Raw genomic sequence first — 27,240 nt, 5'->3', positions numbered from 1 at the left:
ACCGTCTCAGTTGCACGTGTCCAACAGGTTTTCCCCACTCAGTGACCCACCCGCTGAGAAGCCTGTTAATGTAAGTGCTCTGGTTATAGGAGATTCTCAGCTCCGACACGTGCGTATTGCAACCCCCATAGAGACACCAGCAACCATAGTCACTTGTATTCCGGGGGCCAGGGCGCCTGACATCAGAGCAAATCTAAAAGTGCTGGCTAATGCTAATCGTAGATTTTCGAAGATTGTTATCCACGTCGGCACTAATGATGTTCGCTTACGGCAGTCTGAGGTTACTAAGTGTAATGTTAAAGAGGTGTGTGAGTTAGCTAGGTCGATGTCTGAGGCAGTAGTGTGCTCTGGCCCCTTACCGATTCGACCCAGTGGCGAAACCTACAGCAGGTTGTTGTCGCTGAACCGCTGGATGTCTAAATGGTGCTCAGAAAACTGCATTGATTTTGTAGATAACTGGTCCACCTTTGAGTGTCCACCCCACGTGGGAGGGTGCTGCTCGCATTTCTTGCAGCATAGGTGACAGGCTTTACCACCGCGTTAGTGTTGCGGCAGATAGTGGTAAGTGACTATCCAGAGCCAAGACCAGGCAGCAGACAAACAGGCCTAACCAACTGTCTGCGAGTCGCCATCGGACGTCACCTGGAATCCTTAGGTCACAAACCATTGAGACTGTGTCTGTTTACCGTGGCAGGTGTAAGCCAAAACAAAATCAAAAAGTATGTCATAATAATTTAATTACAATTAATCTAAATGAACATGAAAACAATAGTAGAGCTAAACTAAAGTTAGGACTTCTAAACATCAGGTCACTTGCATGTAAAACAGTAATTGTAAATGAAATAATTACAGATAATTGTCTTAGTGCACTTTGTTTAACCGAGACCTGGGCTAGACCTGATGAGTATCTAGGTTTAAATGAAGCATCTCCCCCGGGTTACAGTTATGAACATAAGCCACGTCTTAGTGGTCGTGGTGGAGGAATAGCTACAATTTATGATAAAGACATAGGTCTTACTGTAAAATCATCTCCCATAACAAACTCGTTTGAGGTTCTTATCTCTGACATAACCAATAAATGTTCATCTGATAAAACTAGTATGTTTAAACTGGTTACTGTTTATCAACCCCCTGGTCCTTACTCAGAATTTCTTAACGAATTTGCAGATTTTCTTTCTAAATTAGTCTTATCAACTAAGAAAGCTTTAATTAATGGTGACTTTAATATTCATTATGAGGATAAGTGTAATCCACTCAAAATTGCGTTTGATTCTATTTTAGAATCCTTAGGCATCACCCAAAATGTAACAGGACCCACTCACCGCTGTAAACATACCTTAGATTTAATACTTACTTATGGTATAAACATAGACAACCTGGAAACTGTACCACAGAATGACTTAATTTCTGATCACTCCCTACTAATTTATGAAGTGTCCCTGTCCAATAACATACAGCAACCACATCGTTTTAAATGTAAGCGCACTATTACATCTGCAACTGCAGCAGCGTTCATAAACTGCCTACCAGAAATACCAAATATATCAGCATCAGAACCTAAAGAACTAGACCAGGCAACTCAAAACCTAGAGACCGTATTGCGCACAACCTTAGATAACGTAGCCCCACTCAAAACTAAATTGATTAGGGAGAAAAAACTTGCTCCTTGGTACAATGACCACACATGCGCACTTAAACAAGCAGCACGGAAATTAGAACGCAAGTGGCGTCACACTACACTGGAGGTGTATAAGATAGCTTGGAAAGATGCTCTAACTGAGTATAAACATGCACTTATAAAAGCTAAATCTTTATATTATTCGTCCCTAATAGAGAAAAATAAAAACAATCCCAGATTCCTTTTTGAGACAGTGTCCAAATTAACTAAAAACGTCAATGAAACTGAATCTAATATACCGCCTGACTGTACAAGCGATGATTTTTTAAAATTCTTTAATGACAAGATAGAACAAATACGACTTCAGAGTCAGAATGTGTCACTTGCCAATGTAAAGTATGGACTCACTCCGAGCAGCATTGGTGATAATAGTAACGAGTTCATCCAACTAAATTCCTTTAATCCAATCTCCCAAAATGAACTAACTGTGCTGATTAAATCATCTAAGTCATCATCATGTATACTCGATCCTGTTCCAACTCGTTTACTTAAAGATTTACTCCCAGCTATTGTAGAGCCCCTGCTTACATTAATCAATGCATCCCTTAGCCTTGGGTACGTACCTAAACTGTTTAAAAGTGCCGTTATTAAACCCCTGATTAAAAAACCTAATCTTGATCCACATGTACTAGCTAATTATAGGCCAATTTCAAATCTTCCTTTTGTCTCTAAAATATTAGAAAAAGTAGTTTCCAAACAATTATGTTCTTATTTGAATGAAAATTGTATTCATGAAAAATTTCAATCAGGATTTAGACCCAATCATAGTACCGAAACCGCATTAATTAGAGTAGTTAACGAGTTGTTAATGTCTTCTGATAATGGATGTGTCTCTTTTCTTGTTCTATTAGATCTTAGTACAGCGTTTGATACGGTCGATCATAACATTTTACTGGAGAGGCTAGAAAATACAGTAGGTGTTAAAGGACTCGCACTCTCTTGGTTTCAATCATATCTGACTGACCGCTCACAATTTGTTTATGTAAATAATAAATGCTCGGAAACTACAAAAGTAAAGTGTGGTGTTCCACAGGGGTCGGTACTTGGACCTCTATTATTTACACTCTATATGCTTCCACTAGGTAAAAACTGCACCTTTAGTCAAAGTCTGTGATGGGATTGGCATTCTGGAGGTTTGGATCTTTACCATATCCATGGGGGCTTCCAGGCTTTTCAGTTTCCTCCATCCTTTTTAAAATCTGCATAATAATTATGTGCTGATGTACTTTATGTACTTATAGATAGACAGAGATAAATATAACTTTATTAATCCTGAGGAAAATTGTTCAGCAGCAAAACACATAACTCTACACATATTGAACAACCATACAATATAAAAAAAAACAGTAAGGGAGGGATATACAGGGGCATCACTATATACAAATATGGAGCATAACGTGAAGTATCAATATACACATTTATTATTACCATTATAATTACCAATACCATTATCACCACTATTATCAATAATATTACCATTACTATCACCAGATTAATAATAACAATAATAATAACAATAATAATTAAAAAAAGCATTATTCGGGTGTCATTTGGAGCATTCAAGTAACATCACTTGTTAATAGCATATTTCTTAATGGCATTAAATATGTCCGTTTTAACTATCAACTGCATGTCACATCTGGAGTCTAGACTTTGGTTACTGTGAAGCTGTTTTGCTGCATTGTTAAAAGTGCTACACTAATAAATCTGAATTAAATTAACAACTGTAAGCCTGTCTTTGAATGAGCCAGCCGTCATCTTTCACAATATTAAAAATGTTTAAAGTCTTAAGAGAAATGATCTATGAACAGTGGTTACAGTCCACAGACTTCCTAAAATCCACAGAAAAATAAAGGTTTCAGATGAGGTTTACCATTTAATTTAGTTCTGTGGTTTTAATTCACTAGTGTACTTTTAAAGTCTTAAAAGTTTATTCATGAGAACATCATCATACGTGTTATATAATATGTAACTATACTGTTAGTACTGCACTAATCAGAGATAGTATTAAGTATGCTAGGGATGCAGTTCAGAACTTTCTCTAAACATTTACCATTACTGATAAAGTCTAGTCTTGTGAGATTTAAAAATAAGAAGAACCACCACACATCTTTTATTAATGGCAAGTTTAATCATCACACAAAACTGAAAAAAGCAAAAGCATTTTAAAGAATCATAAGAGTTATAATATTTTGTTGACATTGTTCAACAGTTGATACAAATGTAGAATTAATTAAAAATCAATTTTGTATTAAAATGAAATTATTTTATAAAACTCTAAATCATATATGATGTAAAAAATGAAAAAAAAAATACAAAAGTCTTAACTTATAAAAAATGTAACTGGAATTGCATTCATAAAAAACTTAAAAAAGAAGAAAATATCAAAGTAAATAACAAAATAATAAAAAATCTCATATAATTAATTATAGCTGCCACACAACATGCATACATACAACCATCAACTGTTTTGTAACTGTAGAACTTAATAGTAAAACTATTTAAGGTCTGCTTACAGTGTGCTTTACACCACTCTTCTACAAGAGAAATATAACCTTTAATTAGAGTAAATTTATTTGATGTCCATGGAATCAAGCTTTACTCATAGCCACCCCAGTCCCCTGAGCTCAACCCTTAAGAAAAGCTATAGGGTGAGCTGAAGAAGTGAGTCCATAAAAGAGGACTTTAGAGCCTGTAGAATCTGGAGAGGTTCTGGATTAAGAAGTGCTCTCAGTTCTTGTTCTACATTACTCTTCTTCTTCTTCTTCTTCTTCTTCTTCTTCTTTCGGCTTTTCCCTTTTTTCAGGGGTCGCCACAGCGAGTCATCCTCATGATCGCTCATTGATTTGGCACAGTTTTTACGCCGGATGCCCTTCCTGACACAACCCTCCCTAATTTATCCGGGCTTGGGACCGGCACTACAATGCACTAGTGCATCTAGCGGCTAGGTATCTATAGGACAATTCAGTGTTTCCAATTAACCTGGTGGCATGTTTTTGGACTGTGGGAGGAAACCGGAGTACCCGGGGGAAACCCACGCGGACACGGGGAGAACATGCAAACTCCTCACAGAAAGGACCCGGACCGCCCCACCTGGGGATCGAACCCAGGACCTTCTTGTTGTGAGGCGACAGTGCTACCCACTAAGCCACTGTGCCGCCCTTGTTCTACATTACTATTAAGCATTATAAAAGAAGACTCAGTGCTGTTGTGTTGCACACAGTACCCAATGCAGCCAACAATTGTTACACATGGTTTGTTTTTCCTTCATTCATTTGGTTTCAATAATTGCCTTATACTGAGGGTTCTGATGAGTCCAACTCAGGGCAGAACATCACACGCCCACTCATCTACTCACTGTCACATTTATGAGCATTTAAGAGTCAATCCACCTTCTGCGTAGTTCTTCAGGTTCTCAGGAACCATGTTGCTGTAAGAAATCCACTCTCCCAGCTGTGTTCCTGTTCATAATCATTTTTTATTAAATTTGTTTTATTAAAGGTTAAATTTCTCTTATATATTCAGTGTGAGATTTGAAATTCATTTATTACAATTCCTGATTGTAGGTTATAGAATTAAATACTGATAGATAAAATACAATACTTACACAACATGCTAACGTAAACCTGCAAGTAAAAGGTTTAGCTAATTCAGCTACACATGTACCTGTGGACAGACTGATGTCATAAACATAAAGAAATAGATCCAGACTGACACAAACACCACCATGTACCATCTAACACATCATAACATCAGTTGTTAAATATTTTATGCTCAATATTAAATTTCATAAGAACATGTCTTCAGGCTTTTTGTCACAGATAGCTGTTCATCATTTTTAGATGTTTTTTTAACATTACAACCAAATCTTTCTGGTCTGCTGGTCTTTCAAAGAGGGGAAGCTCATTGTCGGCTTACATCAAAAAAATTTGTCAATTTATTTATATATAAATTTTGCCCTCCGTTCCTTTTCAAGAAAATGGCCTGAAATGGGTTGCAGCAGTTTGTCTTTCGACTTCACTCGCAAAATCCGCGATGGGACTGAAGCTCCCAGTGATAGCTGTCAATCAAAACGCGATTCAGCCTTTCGACTGATCCTCCAATCATCTTGCAGAAGCTCAGCGTCCAAACCCGCCCACAGCTACATTCACCCCCAGAGATGCTCAGCGTCCGGGGGCGGGACAAAATCGCGGCATTTATCCAATGACCGGCGAGTTTCGAAGCAATGAAAAAAAACCTGTCCATGCAGTCTCATTGAAGTGAATAGACGCTCAGCTTCTGCGGGCAAATGCATCGACGCTCCGGGAATGTATGAGAAGTTCAGTCAGTCAATTTGTGATACTGAACGAACTCATCTTTGAGATGAACGTGTTCTAACGCATTTGTAGTCAATGAAATGGATGCATTTTTGGATCAACCTACTTGTGTAAATCAGCCTTTTCCCACATGAAAATAATTAAGTCTAAATAAAGGTCCACACTTACTGATGAACACTTGGAAGAAAGCTTGAGATTACATAAACCTGACTGACACTATTCAGTAGAAATCATCAGAATAAGGTCAGTGTGATTTTTCAGTCTCTTGTCCTGTAAATCTGAACATCAATACAGGAACTGAAGCGCATTTAAGAAAGCTTCAAAGCTTTTGTAAAAAATGATGAGGCTAACCCTAAAAAGTACAGTAGATCGCGAAAATAGTAGATCTCAGGCCTTGAAAGTGTGCGCACCCCTGGTTTAGGAGTTTCATTTATATATTAATTTCCACTAATTGCTTCATCCTTACCCCGCAATAGGAGTTTCCACATGCCACATAGGCCATTTGGTTTACTAATTAATGATAATAAAATACTTTAATATTCGTATTTTTGTTTTAATTATTTTGTTATAATTATTTTGTTTCTGCTTAAAAACGCACTTATTTCTATATCTATAAGTACAAGGTTAAAAGACGTCATGTGTGAAAATGTAAAGTGTATATATAATCAATTAGTACATTAATTAAGAAAAAAATGAAGTTTTGCCCAGCAAACAATAAGCAAATTAAATTAAGCAAAAACTGGATTTGGGCGACGACTTAAATGTAGGAACCTAAAATTTAAGTAAGAACAGTCCGAGTTTCAGGTTTACTGGATAAACAAACCTTAAAAAATTTGACATCTTGGACTAAACTGGTTAGAAACAATTTTCTCCACATTAAATGAACTGTTATCTGTTCAACTCTGTTCAGATGCTGCTGATTTTTAGAAGTTGTTGTAAATGTTTATATTTAAGTACTGAAACTCAGGCTTTCCAAGACTTCACCCACCAGATCCACATGTAACCTGATCTCTGTTAGGACCCTCAGTGATCATTCTCAGGAAGTCATGTTTTCTTCATAGACCTATAAAAGAACCTTCATACAGTTAGCAAATATTTAGTCCTTTCTTTAGCAACTTTCACATATTGACACAGATGTAACTTATCAGGTGTTTTTTTGCATATTTTAGCGGTCAAGACTTGTCTGGGCAGGCCGCCATTTAAACTTTCTTTTGCGTATTTTGGTTAACTGAGTATTTTGGGAAAACAATCTTATAATTGTCTTATAAATGTTCCTATAACCATTTCCAGAATAACAGTCTACGAATAGAGCCACATTTCCTATGCTGATAAAAAAACACTTAACAAAGAAGTGTGACGGAGGGAGGTTTTAGCACCTGACCAACACACACACACACACACACACACACACACACACACACACATAACCTTTGTTATAAAGTGAAGAGTCGCCCCTCGGCCTGGCAAAAGCTAATCTGTCAACTTATAGTGCAAAGTGTCCAGTGTTTTCCCAAACAGTGAAGCTCTTGTCAGGATCATATGGACTTCTCCGATCCAGACATGGCGAGATTAAGTGAATCCATAGCTGTTTGGTGAGGTTGTGCCTATTTTTCTTTTCTGTTGCCACACGCTACATAGGTTAGTACACGCTACATAGGTTAATAATGTAACATTCATTTATGTGCTTTATGTATCATTCATAGTACTTTGCTTGTTATTGCTTGTTTGTGAATAAATATATACATTATTAGTTCCTGAAAGCTTCGGTCCAGTTTTGATATTGTTTTCAGTTAAGTTTAAATTTTACTTGATACTAGTTTTGGTCAAAATCCTACCTGTTTTATTTTGTTTGCAAAGCCCTTTACCTCCTCTGCATGATTACTGTAGCTACAACATCTATTAGCTACTGTTATCAATAAACATTAATTTAGCTATTTAGAGAGGCACGGCTTACAATGAAAGAGTCACCGCCTGTGTTTGTCTGTTCTACACTAATAACTACTGTAAAACACAAAAAGTTACAAAGCAAAAATATAAACATCATAAAACGCACATGAATAAAAATGTATGGAATATGAGGAGTTTACTTGTGGTTCTGGTTATTTCAGAGGTAAGAATCAGGTAAGGAGAGGTAAGGATCCTAACCAAGATGGCGCCTACCAGTGCAGCCTGTTGCTACATTATTTTTCAAATTTGCACAAATCGATAAAGTGCCGTATTAGAATGATATTAAAGGAATCTGAGCGCGAGGAGTGTTGGAGACCAAAACCATCTGCAATCGTCTATTCCCGACAGGAGTTACTGGACATAGCATCGGTTTCCAAAACAGCTGGAATTAGACACAATATTGCTGTGGAGTTATTGCGTCGGAGATGATGAGGAACGAGTGCTGGAATAAAAAGGAAGCAGCGAGAGAACCCAAAAAAGAGAGTTTTTAAACCGGCTGTTCCTTCGGTTATTATGGCTAATGTTCGCTCCTTAACCAACAAAATGGAAGAACTTGAGACCCTCATCAGGAGCCAGAAGGTGTATCGGGAGTGCAGCCTGATGTGTTTTACAGAAACGTGGCTGAAGGACTGTATTCCGGACAATAATATCAGCGCTAGCGGCTTTCTGACGATACGGGTGGACAGGGACACCAAAGCGTGCGGCAAGTAGAAAGATGGGGGACTTGCTGTGCTTATTAACAACAGATGGTGTAAACCTGAGCATGCTACTGTTAAGGAGAGAATCTGTAATAAGGATGTTGAACTCTTAGCAGTTAGTCTGAGACCATATTATCTACCGAGGGAATTCACTGTTGTGGTCGCCATTGTTGTTTACATTCCACCGTCTGCACATGCATAAACAGCGTGTGATGTAATCAACATGGTTATCGCGAGACTACAAGAGAAATACCCGGACTCATACCTTAATTCCATTTTAATCATGAAATTCTTACATTTTAATCATGTTACTGTCTCCAAAATACTGCCCACACTCAAACAATTTGTTGACTGTACTACAAGGGGAAACACAACTCTTGATCTTCTGTATGCTAACATTCAAGATGCATATGAAGCCACTGCACTACCCCCTCTTGGAGGATCGGATCATAACCTGGTTTACCTGTCTCCCACCTACACCCCAGTTATTAAAAGACTGCCTATCACTACCAAAACCATAAAATGTTTGTCCAATGAAGCAAAAGAATCTCTGCAGGACTGTTTGGAACTCACTGACAGATGTTTTCTGTGAGTCATATGGGGAGGATATTGAGGGACTCGCAGATTGCTTGACGAATTACATCAAGTTCTGTGTTGACAGCAACATACCCAGCAAAGAAATTTGATGCTTCCCAAACAACAAACCATGGATTTCTAGCAACATGAAATCCCTGATAAATCAAAAGAAAAAGGCTTTCAAGAAGGGCGACCATGAAAAGGCAAAAATACTTCAAAAACAACTGAAGTTGGAGATTACGGAGGGGAACCAAGCCTACAAACAGAGAGTAGAACAACAGTTACTACAGGAAGGAGTGTGTCAGGTCGGGAATGGCATGAGAAAGATCACTGGTTTGGAACAGAAGGGAGGAGGGCTGCTTGATGGTGACCAGGACACAGCTGAGGACCTGAATTTGTTCTTTAACAGATTTGAACAATCTACCTCACAATGCCTTCTACCAGTTGCACATAATGCCACCTTGTCATCAGTAACCACACCCTTAACACTTAAATCAAATTAAGTAAAAAGGGAACTGGATAGACTTAAGCAGGGAAAAGCAGCTGGACCTGACGGAATCTTCCCCAGGCTGTTGAGGATTTGTTCCAGTCAGCTTTGTGGCATTTTCACACACCTTTTCAACCTGAGCTTGTGTCTACAGAGGATCCACACTCTGTGGAAAACTTCCTGCTTGGTTCCCGTTCCCAAAAAGAGTCACCCAACAAACCACAACGACTATAGGCCTGTCGCCCTTACTTCACATGTTATGAAGTCGCTAGAGAGACTAGTCCTTGCTCACATCAGACCCAGAGTGAAGGAACACATGGATCCTCTACAGTTCGCCTACCAACAAAACATCGGCGTGGATGATGCTCTCATCTACATGTTACAGAGAGCTCATGATCATCTGGACAGTGTGGACGCTACTGTGAGGATTATGTTTTTTGATTTTTCATGCGCCTCCAATACTATCCAACCTGCACTGCTAGGTGAAAAGATGTTGAAGATGAATGTGGAACCAGCTCTAGTCTCCTGGGTTTTGGACTATCTATCTTCTAGACCACAGTTTGTGCGACTTAAAAACTGTGTCTCTGTAAAAACCTTGAGCAATATGGGGGCCCCACAAGGAACAGTCCTGTCCCCTTTCCTGTTTACGCTGTATACATCAGACTTTCAATATAACTCCGACAACTGTTTTCTTCAGAAGTTTTCAGATGATTCAGCAGTCATGGGTTGTATTAGGGCAGGATGTGAGCAGGAATACAGGGGCACGGTCAAGGACATTGTGGACTGGTGTATCAACAACCACCTACAACTTAACATCATAAAAACCAAAGAGATGGTGGTGGACTTTAGAAGGAGGAGGAGGGATCCTGAGCTGTTACTATCCTAGGAACTGAGGTGGAACTTGTACCCAGCTACAGGTACCTTGGAGTTCAGCTGGACAACAAGCTAGTCTGGTCTACACACATGGAGACGGTGTACAAAAAGGGGCAGAGCAGACTGTACTTCTTAAGAAGGCTGACATCTTTTAACATCAGCAGGCCCCTTTTGTGCACCTTTTATCAGTCTGTGGTGGCCAGTGCTCTTTTCTTTGGAGTGGTTTGCTGGGGTGAGAGTGCTAGAACAATAGACACAAACCGAATAAACAAACAGATAGATCAAAAAGGCCATCTCCATAGTGGGGTCTGAACAGGACTCAGTTCAGCAGGTAGCAGAGTTAAGAATGCTCACAAAGCTAACTCAGTTATCAAAAACAATTCACACCCACTTCATACCCTGGAGGTGTTTCGACAGAGCACCTTCAGTCACAGACTGATTCCTCCTAAATGCAGGACTGAGCGCTACAGAAAATCCTTTCTTATAACTGCTATCAGACTGTTTAACAATTCATAACAATCCAAACAAATCATTTATAAGAAATACCTACTTCTGTATGCTATGCATGCACCATTAAACCAATGGTTACATACCTCAATAAATACTAATTTTGTATGCTATTCATACACCATAAAAAGTTTACATGTATATAGTACCATACTGTACATTTTTATTCTTATTGCTAAGTTGTTGTCTGTTGTCTGAGCTGCTATAACAAAGAAATTTCATGCAAAGGATCAATAAAGAATATATCATCACTGACTCACTTAGGAAACTTGTTTTTCACATATTGACACATATGTTACTTATCAGACGTTCTCCTCTACCTCCTCTGCATGATTACTGTGGCTAACAACATCTATTAGCTACTGCTTTTTAATAAACATTTATTCATACAAAGGCACGACTCAAAATGAAAAGGTCAGAGCTTGTGTTTGTCTGTTCCACACCAATAACTGTTAAATCATAAAAAAAACATATAAATCCTACCTGTTTTACCTCGCTTGCTCTTTTTATTAACCTGTGCATATGTCGAATCATTGGCTTCGAAGGAATCACCTGCAGAAATGCAACACAAAAATCACAAAAACAGTTTCAGAATGTGAGGATGGTACTTCTGTATCTGAACTCAGAAAAAATAAAGAAGTGGAAGGAATGCAAATCGGATTGGTGAACTTAACATCCAGCACTGTATTTAGTATAAAAGCTTGTACTGCAAAATCTGCATACTTTAAACTAATAAAATATACAATTATTTATTTTTTGTTTCCTGATATATCAGCCAATAAACAAATTCTTCCACTGGTGATATGACAATTCTGCTTTAGATCAGACACACTGCTGGTTTTCATTTACAGTGTAACTGGGTTCTTTACTGGGTTCAAGTAAGGATTTTGACTAGGCAAGTTTGGAATAAAATAAAAACAAATTAGCAGTGGGTACATGGGTGGCACAGCACTCTATTAAACTAGCCCACCACTACTGAGATCCAGGTTTTAATCCCAGCAGTGCTATTTCCTGGCTGGGCTTCCACATAGACAGGACTTACTAAGTCTGGACTGGGTTTGGTGTCTGAAGCCCTGCGATGGATTGGCTCCCTGTCCAGGGTACTATTGCTTTGTGCCCACCACAACCCTGATTAGAATTAAGTGGTTCATTAAAATGAAAAAAGTGCATTCATATGTGTTTTAAGTGGCATTGTGGTCTCTGTGCTCTGTGTTAGTTCTTGAGATCATGATTTATTGTATCAGTGTAGATTTTCATGTAGATTGCCTTATTTAAACTTTCAAACTCTTGCTGTTTAGAATTAAACTGACGACATAAAAATATTTTATAAATAAGATTCTAAAAAACAATTTTTTACCTTTGTCTGTGTTTTGCTTCAGTTCTGAGTACACAGTGTCAGCACCCACACTTGTCTTTCCTGGTGGATACAAAAAGATCCAGATTTTACTAGGGCTGCACAATAATGGATAAAATTGATGATATGTATTTTTTCAAGTATTGTTATCATGACTTTAAACTTATTTGGGAACTAAGTGGATCATTTGTACTACTATACAGTGTTTTACATTGTGGCTCAGCAGTTAAAATACTAGACTATTAGGGTACAATTAGCCTCAGAGCAGGTGCATCTGCCGGCAAGCGAAAATCAGGGCAAATCAGGACATGATCTTTGGGGACAGAAGCATCTTCCAAATGCCATAAATGTAAATGTGTCTCGTAGACTTGTTAATCTTTAAAAAACAAATTCCAGAGTCACATTAACACATCACATTTCGCACTTGTGTTGTGTGATGCACCCAGGTCCTGAAGGAGCGTTGTTTCATTAATATGTACTTGCTTAATTAGATCTCTGCTGTGTGGATTTAAAAATGATCATTGTGATTTATTTTTTAAAACACAAACACACAGCTGTGAACGAATAAAAAAGCTAGCACCGTGGCCATGTTTAATGTTAATTAGGTGTTTAGCTTTTATTTTAAATGGAAAAAGTTTTGCCTTTGCTTCGTTTTGGCTTCTTAAGTTTCAGGTCAATATCAGCATAAGTCATATCACTGGGTTCAGCAGCAGCACCTAAAATGAGAACAGAAACAGTTTTTATCTCCTTCAGTAATTGTATAACAACAAATAATGTGCATTATGTGGTGTTACCTTTAATGGGAGTTTTCAGGTCTTTCAGATTAATGTCAGAGTATATGACATCCTTTGCTCCTCTCACAGCAACTTGGACAGGTAAGAAATAACAGAGAGGTGATTATTGCAAAAATACAATGCAGTAAAAATGAGTATTATTATTTGTTGGGTTTGAACTGCAGACTGTGTTGTAGCATTAGAAGAAACTTCTATACAGGAGGTAAATACAACAAGGTGGGTTGCATATTGCTATTAGGGCACTAGATGAAGCCCTGCACCTGCAAGGTTTGAAGATGGACCCAACTGCAGGATGCTTATCCAATGACAAAATAGAAAATGAACAGTGTCAATAGAAATCCCAATAAAAAAAATCTGCAGACCCAAGGAAAGACAGATAATAGAAAAGGAATATGGAAAATGTGAGAACTGGTCACAAATGTGCCAAATGCTCAATTCACCAGTATGTGACAACACAGTTCGTAAAAACTATGTCAAGCTGTACGGTAAGTGAGTCTGTTACAGTTTAAGTCAATAATGGTGCACTGGATCTAAACACCTCCAACGGAACTTGTTTTGTTTTAACCATTGTGTGCATTGTTGATTAAACTCTTAATTTTTTTAACTCATAATGTAGGTAAAAATCATTTTATTTTATTAGAACATTTTTACCTTTGCTTTTCTTTTGTTTCTTCTTGGGTTTCAGGTCAATTTCAGCATAAGTAACATCACTGGGTTCAGTGGCAGTATCTAGAAAATAAAAACAACAAATGCCTTTTCCATCATTTTATCTTAAAGGCTAGTCATATCCAATTACCCAGATGTTACTCCTCACCACTGCAAACCCCTACTTTGATCAAGAAGTGCCATGCCTAACATAACCCTCAACATTTGTGCAATAGCCACCGGCACAGGAAACTGTATCACGTTCGGGAAGTAACATACTGCTCTTCATTATTCCTTATGTGCAGGTACCTTCAACCAGCCAGCAGTACAACAATTTCAGCAGTAATGAAGTATCACTTTGGCCCTCCCACCATCAGACATAGCCAGTCATGTCCATGTAGGCTAGCACATTAGATCACGCTACATAGCCCCTGCTAAATAATTCCTAAACAAACTTCTAAAGATCTACTGCTCAATCACACAGCATAATCATTAACTACTAATGCCAACACAAAGCTAGAGAAGGACTTTTGGCCACCAAAAGTTCTTTAAAATAAAATGCAGTATAAAACAGTATCAGTGAGTCTGGTCAGTAAAAGAACCCAAAGTTCTGTGAGCAAATCATAACAGTAAGGTGCTGGAATGATCACTGTTTATTTATTATGTTTACAATTACACCATTAAACAATAGTATTTACTCCCATAGAAGCCATCCAGTCAGATTTCAACTGTGATTAAAAATGACAATAAAGTGGTGGTAAACCAGGTACTACACTTCTGTGTCCTTACCGGCTTGTGCCTTAGCTTAAATTGTTGTGCTTAATACACAAAAGGTCTTATAAGCATCTGCTATATACAGATCTCTCATGTTATGTTTGGTGCTGTACTGCACATGCCAGCAGATGACACCTCCACACCTTATTAACACAAACTTGTTAAGTTAGAATAAGTGTGAAAGTTTGAGTTTTCTGGTGCTCATCCCAATCTGTCCTCTAAAAATATCAGTGCATTTTTGGCTCAAGGTTTTATTAAATGCCCAAAAAGGAGTGGGCTTGAGTAATGGTCTTTAAGTCCTAAAAACTTTTTTAAATCAGCTGTCCCCAACCTTTTTTGCACCACGGACCGGTTTCATATAAGATATAATTTCACGGACCGACAGGATTAAACAATACTAGTCACAAATGATTGAAAATTAGCCTTTTTGCTTCAATGAGATGCTGCTTCCACCTTTGAAAATGGAAGCAGTTAAAACTGCTTTTTTTGCTATCTCTAATTATTTATTTTTTCTATGCAGCCCAGTAATAAATGACCCACAGACCAGTACCGGTCTGCGACCTGGTGATTGGGGACCACTGCTTTAAATGAAACATGAAACATACAACCCCAATTCCAATGAAGTTGGGACGTTGTGTAAAACATAAATAAAAACAGAATACGATGATTTACAAATCCTTTTCAACCCATATTTAATTGAATACACTACAAAGACAAGTTTTTAATGTTCAAACAAATAAACTTTATTGTGTTTTGCAAATATTTGCTCATTTTGAATTTGATGCCTGCAACACGATCCAAAGATGTTGGGACAGGGGCATGTTTACCACTGTGTTACATGTGTTACATGTGTTACCACCTTTCCTTTTAACAACACTCAATAAGCGTTTGGGAACTGAGGACACTAATTGTTGAAGCTTTGTAGGTGGAATTCTTTCCCATTCTTGCTTGATGTACAACTTCATTTGCTCAACAGTCCGGGGTCTCCGTTGTCGTATTTTGCGCTTCAATGGGAGACAGGTCTGGACTGCAGGCAGGCCAGTCTAGTACCCGCACTCTTTTACTACGAAGCCACGCTGTTGTAACACGTGCAGAAGGTGGCTTGGCATTGTCTTGCTGAAATAAGCAGGGACATCCCTGAAAAAGACGTTGCTTGGATGGCAGCATATGTTGCTCCAAAACCTGTATGTAGCTTTCAGCATTAATGGTGCCTTCACAGATGTGCAAGTTACCCATGCCATGAGCACTAACACACCCCCATACCATCAGAGATGCTGGCTTTTGAACTTTGCGCTGATAACAATCCGGACAGTCCTTTTCCTCTTTGGCCCGGAGGACACGACGTCCATGATTTCCAAAAACAATTTGAAATGTGGACTCGTCAGACCACAGGACACTTTTCTACTTTGCGTCAGTCCATCTCAGATGAGCTCGGGCCCAGAGAAGCCGGCGGTGTTTCTGGGTGTTGATGATATATGGCTTTCGCTTTGCATGGTAGAGTTTTAACTTGCACTTGTAGATGGAGCGACAAACTGTGTTCACTGACGATGGTTTTCTGAAGTGTTCCTGAGCCCATGTGGTGATATCTGTTACAGAATGATGTCGGTTTTTAATGCAGTGCCGTCTGAGGGATCGAAGGTCACGGGCATTCAATGTTGGTTTTCGGCCTTGCCGCTTACTTGCACAGATTTCTCCAGATTCTCTGAATCTTTTGATGATATTATGGACTGTAGATGATGAAATCCCTAAATTCCTTGCAATGGCACCTTGAGAAACGTTGTTCTTAAACTGTTGGACTATTTGCTCACGCAATTGTTCACAAAGTGGTGAACCTTGCTTGTGAACGACTGAGCCTTTCGGGGATGCTCCCTTTATACCCAATCATGACATTTACCTGTTTCCAATTAACCTGTTCACCTGTGGAATGTTCCAAACAGGTGTTTTTTGAGCATTCCTCAACTTTCCCAGTCTTTTGTTGCCCCTGTCCCAACTTCTTTGGAACGTGTTGCAGGCATCAAATTCAAAATGAGTGAATATTTATATACAGTGTATCACAAAAGTGAGTACACCCCTCACATTTCTGCAGATATTTAAGTATATCTTTTCATGCGACAACACTGACAAAATGACACTTTGACACAATGAAAAGTAGTCTGTGTGCAGCTTATATAACAGTGTAAATTTATTGTTCCCTCAAAATAACTCAATATACAGCCATTAATGTCTAAACCACCGGCAACAAAAGTGAGTACACCCCTAAGAGACTACACCCCTAAATGTCCAAATTGAGCACTGCTTGTCATTTTCCCTCCAAAATGTCATGTGATTTGTTAGTGTTACTAGGTCTCAGGTGTGCATAGGGAGCAGGTGTGTTCAATTTAGTAGTACAGCTCTCACACTCTCTCATACTGGTCACTGAAAGTTCCAACATGGCACCTCATGGCAAAGAACTCTCTGAGGATCTTAAAAGACGAATTGTTGCGCTACATGAAGATGGCCAAGGCTACAAGAAGATTGCCAACACCCTGAAACTGAGCTGCAGCACAGTGGCCAAGATCATCCAGCGTTTTAAAAGAGCAGGGTCCACTCAGAACAGACCTCGCGTTGGTCGTCCAAAGAAGCTGAGTGCACGTGCTCAGCGTCACATCCAACTGCTGTCTTTGAAAGATAGGCGCAGGAGTGCTGTCAGCATTGCTGCAGAGATTGAAAAGGTGGGGGGTCAGCCTGTCAGTGCTCAGACCATACGCTGCACACTACATCAAATTGGTCTGCATGGCTGTCACCCCAGAAGGAAGCCTCTTCTGAATTATCTACACAAGAAAGCCCGCAAACAGTTTGCTGAAGACATGTCAACAAAGGACATGGATTACTGGAACCATGTCCTATGGTCTGATGAGACCAAGATTAATTTGTTTGGTTCAGATGGTCTCAAGCATGTGTGGCGGCAATCAGGTGAGGAGTACAAAGATAAGTGTGTCATGCCTACAGTCAAGCATGGTGGTGGGAATGCCATGGTCTGGGGCTGCATGAGTGCAGCAGGTGTTGGGGAGTTACATTTCATTGAGGGACACATGAACTCCAATATGTACTGTGAAATACTGAAGCAGAGCATGATCCCCTCCCTCCGGAAACTGGGTCGCAGGGCAGTGTTCCAGCATGATAATGACCCCAAACACACCTCTAAGACGACCACTGCTTTATTGAAGAGGCTGAGGGTAAAGGTGATGGACTGGCCAAGCATGTCTCCAGACCTAAACCCTATAGAACATCTTTGGGGCATCCTCAAGCGGAAGGTGGAGGAGCGCAAAGTCTCGAATATCCGCCAGCTCCGTGATGTCGTCATGGAGGAGTGGAAAAGCATTCCAGTGGCAACCTGTGAAGCTCTGGTAAACTCCATGCCCAGGAGAGTTAAGGCAGTTCTGGGAAATAATGGTGGCCACACAAAATATTGACACTTCAGGAACTTTCACTAAGGGGTGTACTCACTTTTGTTGCCGGTGGTTTAGACATTAATGGCTGTATATTCAGTTATTTTGAGGGAAGAATAAATTTACACTGTTATATAAGCTGCACACAGACTACTTTTCATTGTGTCAAAGTGTCATTTTGTCAGTGTTGTCGCATGAAAAGATATACTTAAATATCTGCAGAAATGTGAGGGGTGTACTCACTTTTGTGATACACTGTATATGAGTGAAAACTAAAAAGTTTATCCGTTTGAACATTAAATATCTTGTCTTTGTAGTGTATTAAATGGAATATGAGTTGAAAAATTTTTGCAAATCATCGTATTCTGTTTTTATTTGTGTTTTACACAACGTCCCAACTTCATTGGAATTGGGGTTGTACAATAACGTTAGCATTAAAAGGACAAAATGGATTCACACTCAAAAAAATCCTTACAAGTGAAACTATTTTATTACATGTTACATTTTTCAGATAAGTGTAGCGCAATCTGTCATAGGGTAGCACACGGTTATCTTGGATAGATAGTTGCAACCTGGCAGAGGTGAGGCTTGAACCGGCAACCTTCTGATTACTAGTCCACTACCTTAACCACTAGGCTACAACTGCCTCCAGTTCCTTAGCCACTAGGCTACAACTGCCTTTCATTAGCTTTCATTCACTAACTCAGTGGAAAATAAGAAATTCCCAATTTTCAGCAAAGTAAATATTTTTCTGAAAAAAAAAGGTACCAGGGGGTCCTGAGTGTTAGTTAAACTACAAGTACAAACTACTGTAAATCTGTACTGTAATGTACAGGCAAGCAGTAGCCTAGTGGTTAAAATACTGGACTAGTAACCAGAAGGTCTTTGGATAAAAGTGTCTGCTAAATGTAAATCTTTTAAATCTTTAAAATCCAGAACTGACAGTTTATAAAAAACGGCAATGTTTTTAATTGTTTGTATAATCACACTCCTGAACTTCTTTCAATAGTTAATACATTAAAGCAAATTTGATTTTCATTAATTCCTAGTATAATCTTGCAGTGTCTATGCTTAGAATCTACACGTATAATCAAACCATCATACACAGAATGACGTGCAGTATTTTGTGTTCTGATGTTTATTTCTTACTATTCTGATCATGTGCTGCACTGCTGGAGTCGACAGCAGCAGAATCATCTAGAACAGAAGATTATGTCATTAGAGAAGATGTCTCACATTAATCATCATTAAACTTCTTTCAAGAATAAATGTACCTCTGCTCTGGTTAGTCAGCACATGGACATTTGCATAAATATCACCAGCACCTTAAAATAAACCAGGAGGTTTAGTAAAAATCAGCAGTGAGTGTAAACACAGTAAATTTACTGGTACTGCAGACTGACCTGCATCCTGATCAGTGTTGTGATTTACAGTAGATGACGACCTGGACTCTGCACCTTCTCATCAAAATCAAACAACAGTTCAAGTTAAAAACATTTTTTTATACTTTAATATTTAACTGCAAAAAAAGCACTTCATGGCCAAAAGTACACTACATGAAAAATATTGGGACACTGGACTATGAGCTTGTTGGACATCACATTCCAAAACCACAGGCATTTATATTGAATTGCTCCCTCTTCTCTTTGTGGCTTTAATACTGTCCACTCTTCAGGGGCCTTTCTAAGACTGTGACTTTCTAAGACATTTTTGAGTGTATCTGTGGAAGTTTGTGGACATGGAGAGAAAGGCCTCGCCTGCAAAAAGTTTAACTAATCCCAAACATTTTCACTTGGGTTGAGACCAGGCCACTGTGTAGGTAACTGGACCTCCTAATCAAACCATTTCTTTATAGACCTTGCTTTGTGCTCTGGAGCATAACCATGCTGAAAGAGAAAAGTGGCACATTGTTTACCTTCTATAATTTTTTAAAAATGAAATATTATATGAGTGGAATGGGCTCTACCAGACCTGTCTTACTAAACTCGATCAACTAAAATGCTATCATATAATTGTAAAGTGGAAATATCTAGAAGAAATAACTTGTTTATGAACTTCATCAGCAGCTTTCCATTAACAATAATCAGAAGGACCTAACAATGCTTAACATCAGCTGGAGTGATGTAAAGCACACAAACACTGAACTGAGGAGAAGTGCAAAGGTTTTTGGAACAATTTATTTTAGATGCTTTACACCATGCCTACACAGTGGTAATTGTCACAGCAGGATAGGTAGGTAATTCTCATACTTCAGTTTTTATTCTTGGTCAAGTGTTATTCTCATATTTCTTCCAAAAACTTGAGGACTATTTTCATTTTGGCTTGATTAAAGATTTTTCTCACAGTCTTAGGAATTGCTAAACATTGTTGTGGTATTTCAGACATTCAGTCAGTTTTTGGAGTAATTTTTTGAGCTTTATGATTTAATGATAGACAAATCAGACTTTGTTCGGGTGCAGAGTGCCAACGGTACATTTTGGTGAAGTTAAATTATGATTTGTTGCCTTTTTTTTGTTGGGTTGTGTCACTTAGTTCCAATTATTAAATACTATATCTGCTGTGAAATGACTTTCACCCAGCCTGCCTACATATCATGATACAGCCAGGAGCAAGACTAGACCCTAAAGTGCAGGCTGGGTGTGGGATAAAATATAGTGTATAACCGTGGATATGAGTGCGTAGTGTAGGGTGTGGCTGGCGATGAACTTAAACGTCAATTACATATGTTAATTTACTTTTAACTTTGTGTCGACATTTGGAGAATTCCCCTTGCTATCTCGAAATGGGACAATGCTCAAAGTGTGGTCCATAAACAAATGTTCTTTAATGGTCTGCAGAAAGCAATACCCTCAGATGTATCCTTTGGAATCACTTGAAACACCACTTGAAAGGAGGACTGTTTGTCTAACAACAGTGCTTGATTTTACTAAAGCTCTGGTACCTAAATAAAATCAAATCCTCACAATCATGCTGTGAAAGTTTGTAGGATTGTTGTAGTCTTTTTATTCAACAAGGCAAAAATAGTTTGCCAGTCCACTGCAGGACCTCACACACTCATCCATGTATTCATGTACTTATTCACTTTCTTACACCTAGGTCACTGTGCTAGCAACTTTTTAGCAATGCCAATGGTTTTGGAATGTGATGTTCAACATGTATGGTTGTATCATTTGGGTTTTAGATACTTTTGGTCGTGTACCTCGATTTAACAGACCTCCATTTATCAGATTTCGGATTTAATGGACAAGATCTGGAAAACAAAATGTCCAGTCCGATTGTTTAAAATTCCTGCGAGAATCGTACCAAGGCCAGTAATTTAGTACTGGTCCACTAGCCGATGTATGTCTCTCTCTTTGTAATTTGTCATATTTGCAAGTTCTAGTGTAGTGTTTGGCGTGCTCCATCTGATGAAATCAATTAAAACGCAGGGTACTGCAGGAAAAAGGGGAAATTAATGCGGTTTTAGGACAATTTTGTAAATACTTAGTGGGCCGGATTAAACAGCCTAACCGTATGTTGCCCGCGAGCCGTAGTTTGCCCACCACTGCTCTATATTCGGTAAAGTCCCCACTATACAATCACAGCAAAAAAAAAAAAAAAAAACATCTCCACCACAAGGTAAATTAAATTTCTCCCCAGTATTACAGTACACTAATTTTAATATTTACAGATCTATTTACGTCGTTCATTTAACTGTTTATCATATGTGCATGTTTAGCACTTTTGTGGACTGTGCTTTCATTAATTTTCGCAACCCAAGAAAAAAAAACCTTGCTTTTTAAGACAGTCGCATTTTACGAACCAGTGCTCCCCCTTTTAGTCTGTTAAATCTAGGTTCCAATATGTGTGTATATATATATATATATATATATATATATATATATATATATATATATATATATATATATATATATATATATATATATATATTTAAGGTTAAATGGCTAAAAATGACAAATTCATAGAAAATACATTAATCAATCATAGATCATTAGGATCAAACCTTTGTTCCTCTTGCAGCAGCAAAGTAAGATCATCAGTACGAGCAGCAACAAAGCTGAACCTAATCCTCCAGCAACTACTATAATAGTGGCTACAAATTTTGAAACTGGAGAACAAAAAGAATCTGATTTATTATTTAATCACTCCACTGTTTATGAATTAAATGGAATTAAATAACAAACTGTCTGTATCACCTACGACTAAGACCAAACTCTTTGGTGATTCTCCTCCCTCTGGGTATTTACAGTGGTAGAAACCTTCATCTGACTTTGAGACTTGATGGATCATCATCTCTCCTGAGGTCTGGTTCTGCACAACTGATCCATCTTTATAGAAATCAGCTCGGAGGTTTGAGGGTTTAGTTTTGCGATATAAACAGTGTAGAGTCAGAGATTCTCCTTCAGTAACAGGATGAACAGGACTCTCCAGAATCACATCACCACCTTCAGAAGAGAAAGATGAAAAGGAATCCCTTAATTCTAACACAGATAAACTTTCACTTTCCGTGTTCACACTGGCAGCATCATGACAAAGCTGCTGAAAGTCATGATTTATCAGTGTGAGCTATGGCAACGAAGAGGACAAATGAGGACTGAGTTGTGTGTAGAAACCCAATCAGAGTTGAGCATTATGGTACTTTGTTTCTCCCATTACAATCCCATTATACATTTCTTTCTATAAAAGATAAATTATTTACTACTAAATTCATTAGAATATAATATAATGCATTAAATAGTGTTTGATACTAAATTTATTTAGTTAGTTAAAAAGTCAGTTACAGACTGTAATTGAAAAAAAAACATGCTTTGTCTCAAATCATACACCACTTTAATAAATGGTGTATAAAATCACACCACCATCAATAGTACCTTCATTATACAACCCTAAATCAGAAATTGGTGGGACAGAATGGAAAATGTGAATAAAAAACAGTGTTCATTAAATGTAAATGGTTGTAACGATTTGACCTGTTTAATGTTAATTCGCGATATTAAGTGTTAATTTTAACAACCAGATAAGTTTCTTTTGCAAGCCCTTAGAATGTCAAAACTAAGCTTTTTTGTCATGGGATCTTAAGGAAAGATCATCTCCTATTGGCTAGATCTACTGTAAGTAAATTTAAAAAAAGGCCGCACGAGTTTAGTTTTTAAGTTCAAAGAGTTTTTCAAGTTGTAGAAGTTTTGGAAGTTTTTCCAGTTCACATCACCCGCAGTTCAGAAGAGTTTAAAAAGTTCGTGCAGCTGATGCCAAACCACGAATCGTCTCAGATGTTCGGTTCACCGTTCATGTTTCTGTTAGTTTGAATTTGACTTGAATCCTCCACTTCTGAACTTTACCACAGATGAAGGTAAAGTTCCTATTGGGCTGTGTGTGAAGAATCCAAGCACTTTACCTGATTGCATAGTGTGTTATGACCTTATGACCTGAAGGAAGGAGAGTGCTTCAGTCCAATTCAAACACCTTAAAATCAGCCATAGTTGGGTCGAGGCCCCCAAACGGAGTGTTGCAGGCACAGAAGGCCCACTTATCCACTGAACAGGACCAGAGCAAAGAACCAACAGAAGTGAGGTGATTCGACTACAGGCCTCTCCCTGCAAAGCCTTCCTTCATCAGCCGACAGGTACACACACCTCATGTGCTCACGGGTCAAGTGCTTGGTTTTGATACTTTCTTTATTTGTTCCACTATTAATCAATAACATACACTTAAATCAGACTACCATTCGATCCACTATAGATAATTATTATTATTTCCCAGTTATGGTTTTTACACAGATTTATAGTTATATTAATAATTATAGTTATGCAATTTATGTATTAACTGTCATTATATGTGTTATGTTTTAGAGCTCAATAAACATTATAATGATTCAGTTTACCTGGTAATTTTCCCTTAAAAATACCAGTGGTGCCCCATAATTGATTATTAGCTATTAATTATATAACTAATTAATTGATTGCTACCATCTACCCAAGAGTGTATATGTAGAGATAAAGTATTTCAGGTGTTATTTTGTCTCATTCTTTCTGCAAACACATCTGATGTGCAACAGTACAGGATTGTTGTTGTTACATTTTACATTTCAAAATTCTCCACACATTCTCTATTGTGGACAGGTCAGGACTGCAGGCAGACCAGTCCAGTATCCGTACCCTCTTCTTCTGCAGTCATGACTTTGTAATGTGTGCAGCAGGTGGCTTTGCATCGTCTTGCTGAAAAATACATGAACGTCCCTGGAAAAGATTCGTCTTAAAAACAGCAGATGTTGCTCTAAGACCTGAATGTACTTTTCTGCATTAATGCTGCATCACAGAAGTGTTATTGACCTTTACCAAGGGCAGTGACACACCCCCATACCATGACAGACCCTGGCTTTGGGACTTGGTGGTGTGCTCTGGGTGGTGTTTTTTGTCTTGGTCTGGCATCCCTTTTTTCAAAAAAGAAAAATTTAGAATCCTTATTCATCTGACCACAATACACGTTTCCCATGTATGATGGTCAAGCCTAGATGCCTCCAAGCCCAGAGAAATTGAAATCACTTCTGCACATGGCTTTTTTGCACAGTAAAGTTTTAAGTAACATGTATATGTATATTGTGTATGTAGCTTTATTGTATTGTTTGACAAAGTTTTGCGAAACTAATCCCTTGCCGATGTGGTATCAGCTATTGTTGAGTGGTGGTTCTTGATGCAGTGCTGCCTGAGGGATCAGAGATCACAGGTGTTTAGCTAAGGCTTGTGCCTTTGCCCTTTACGCACTGAAATTTTTCCAGATTTATTGAATCCTTATTTATTTGACTGGAGATCCACTGTCTGTCTTTGCTTGTAATACTCAGCCTTTTGCTACTTTCTTAACCAAATCTTGATTATTAAGTCTGGCAAAAGCAAATATAGCATTTTACAGTGAGATCATTATACCAGGTGATTTGCTTCATCAAGCTAAAATGTCTTGCAGTGATGTGACTAATATCAAATTACAAAAAGTGTTGGTTGCACATATATTATACATGTATCTTACTAAATTAACACTCCATCTATAAGCCTTACCAATAATTTCTTAGATTTGAAAATGGACTCTTTAGTTTTGTAAGATGAAGCTTAATAATAAGAGCTCTGTAGACTCACCATGTACTGTGATGTTGACAGGATTACTGCTGCCTCCAGATTCAGATTCACACCAGTACACTCCAGTGTGGGATGTGTTGAGGGAGCTGATGTTGCATGTAGCTGATCCTGATACTGATGAACAGTCTAACACTCCCTGATGGTCAGTGTATCTTCTCACTCTCCATTCAGTAGATTTACTCTGATCCACACAGCTCAGTGAGAGAGATTCATCAGTAAAGTGTTGAGTTCTGCTGGGATTGATGATCAGAGAAACTGAAGAAGATTCACCTTAAACACAAACACACACACACACACACACACATACATACACACACATACATACACAACCATTTACATGATTTTAACATCCATCTGGTAGAACTGTTACATTTCTACATTGTACACACTGTAGTCAACGTCTGCAAGTAGTTTTTTATGTTCATGTTGGTTTTCTCCAAATACTTAATTTTTCTTCCAAACCCCAAAACAGACAGAAGTAAATTGGTTGTGCTATATAGTCCCTAAGTGTGAATGAGGGAATAGGTGAGTGTATGGTGTACTGCAATTGATTAGTGACCTGTCCTGGGTGTGTTTTTACCCTGCACTAGTGTTTCCACTGGTGCCATATCCTGATGGTTTACATAATGGTTAATAATGAGTTTATCTTTGTAATTTAGGAATAATATTTGTTCATTTTAATAAGTAACAATGTTTTATAAAGCACCAGGAAGTTCACTAACTATGAGGTTCACAAGCGGTACAAATGTGAAGCATACACTATTTTAAAGATCACTACACAGCAAATTTCTGGAGTTGAGAAACCTGGAGTTAGGCAAAAAACTGTTACAGAGTTAGATTTTTGGAGTTTATTCTCCAAATTTGACTACGTCTTGTGTTAATGAATAGTTCTGGGCGGAGTGATATTTTAGTGTTAATTTACTGAGTGCTGAGGAGAGGGATGCAACACCACACCTGGTGTTGGATTAAGTTTTACAGCATTTTCGCGCTAAGAGTCTTTGCTTGGGCTTCGTCAGGAGGTAGGTAAAAGTACATTTTTACTTTTCAAAATATATGTTAGGTCGTTATGGACTTACTGTCTGTGTAATACATTTGTATATTTTGTTATTACGAACTTGCTGGGTCACTGTTTGCTGAAGTTAATGTTTGTTCCCTCGTCTTAATCGTGCGCAATCTACATGCCATTGAAATTGTATTCGTTATTACTAATATCTCGGTGTGTATTTAAAGTCAGTTAACCGTTTGTCTAGTTCTGTCAGCTTATTTACTGAACTTGGGTTGTTTCCTTCACATAAAATGGGACACGGTTAACACATGGATGCGACACGGGCCTCGTGAATAAATGTCGACAAGGTAACAGCTCGTACATTTTTCTGCTGTTGTTGTAGTTAAGATAACAGGTTAGCCAGTTACAGACTATTTTTCAAGTAAATTACTGCGGCACTTTTAGTTTAGAAGTTAATGTTATGCTAAACATGCTGTACAGTCTTACCACAAAGGTTATTTTGTTACAATGGCCGCCCATGTGGTTTGATTTTAAATTGTTTTTTTTCTTTTTTTTGTCAAGATGTTGATAAAGGTTAAACACAGAGGGACAAATAAATATATAAAATCAGCTTCTCAGACTTTATTAGTGCTGGTAAGTGGTTTTGTTATTAAGTCATTAAAGTAGTAGTGTAACAGTAAGTTTGTTAATAAAGTGTTACTTGTGTTTCAGTGCAGCAAAAGTTTATTATACCAGAAAACACCACACTAAAAGTCACTGATGAGCAGGGCATAGAGGTGGATGAGGACGTATTTTCAGAACTTGCAAAAGTCCAAGAAGCTTGTTTTGTCATCTACACTGATGATGGTAAACTGACTGTGAATTTCAGTTCAAAATCAACAATCATAAAGTTAGTCATTTAACTCTTCTGTATTTAAACACCTCACCAGCAGAATTACTCAAGAACATAACTGACTGCTCTGAGCTGACTGAATATGTGACACTCACACCTTGTGGTAGGCATAATGAAATACAAAATGGCCGCCTGGTC

At 38.2% G+C, this 27,240-nt stretch overlaps 1 protein-coding gene across 1 annotated transcript in view; it reads right to left on the bottom strand.

The window, feature by feature from the left end:
• Positions 1-10,760: 10,760 nt before the first annotated feature.
• Positions 10,761-27,240, bottom strand: part of LOC134311979 (leukocyte immunoglobulin-like receptor subfamily B member 3-like) — a 107,419-nt gene continuing 90,939 nt past the window's right edge. The window contains exons 13-21 of the mRNA XM_062993628.1: positions 25,205-25,474; positions 22,262-22,522; positions 22,081-22,170; positions 13,882-13,959; positions 13,231-13,302; positions 13,078-13,152; positions 12,440-12,499; positions 11,566-11,634; positions 10,761-10,816 (exon numbers count right to left, since the gene is read on the bottom strand). Of these exons, the coding sequence (XP_062849698.1) occupies positions 10,761-10,816; positions 11,566-11,634; positions 12,440-12,499; positions 13,078-13,152; positions 13,231-13,302; positions 13,882-13,959; positions 22,081-22,170; positions 22,262-22,522; positions 25,205-25,474 (1,031 nt within the window). The remainder of the gene's footprint in view (positions 10,817-11,565; positions 11,635-12,439; positions 12,500-13,077; positions 13,153-13,230; positions 13,303-13,881; positions 13,960-22,080; positions 22,171-22,261; positions 22,523-25,204; positions 25,475-27,240) is intronic.

The sequence above is a fragment of the Trichomycterus rosablanca genome, chromosome 4 (assembly GCF_030014385.1).
Source record: "Trichomycterus rosablanca isolate fTriRos1 chromosome 4, fTriRos1.hap1, whole genome shotgun sequence".
Classification (NCBI taxonomy): domain Eukaryota; kingdom Metazoa; phylum Chordata; class Actinopteri; order Siluriformes; family Trichomycteridae; genus Trichomycterus; species Trichomycterus rosablanca.
This window is presented reverse-complemented; position numbering and strand designations above follow the sequence as displayed.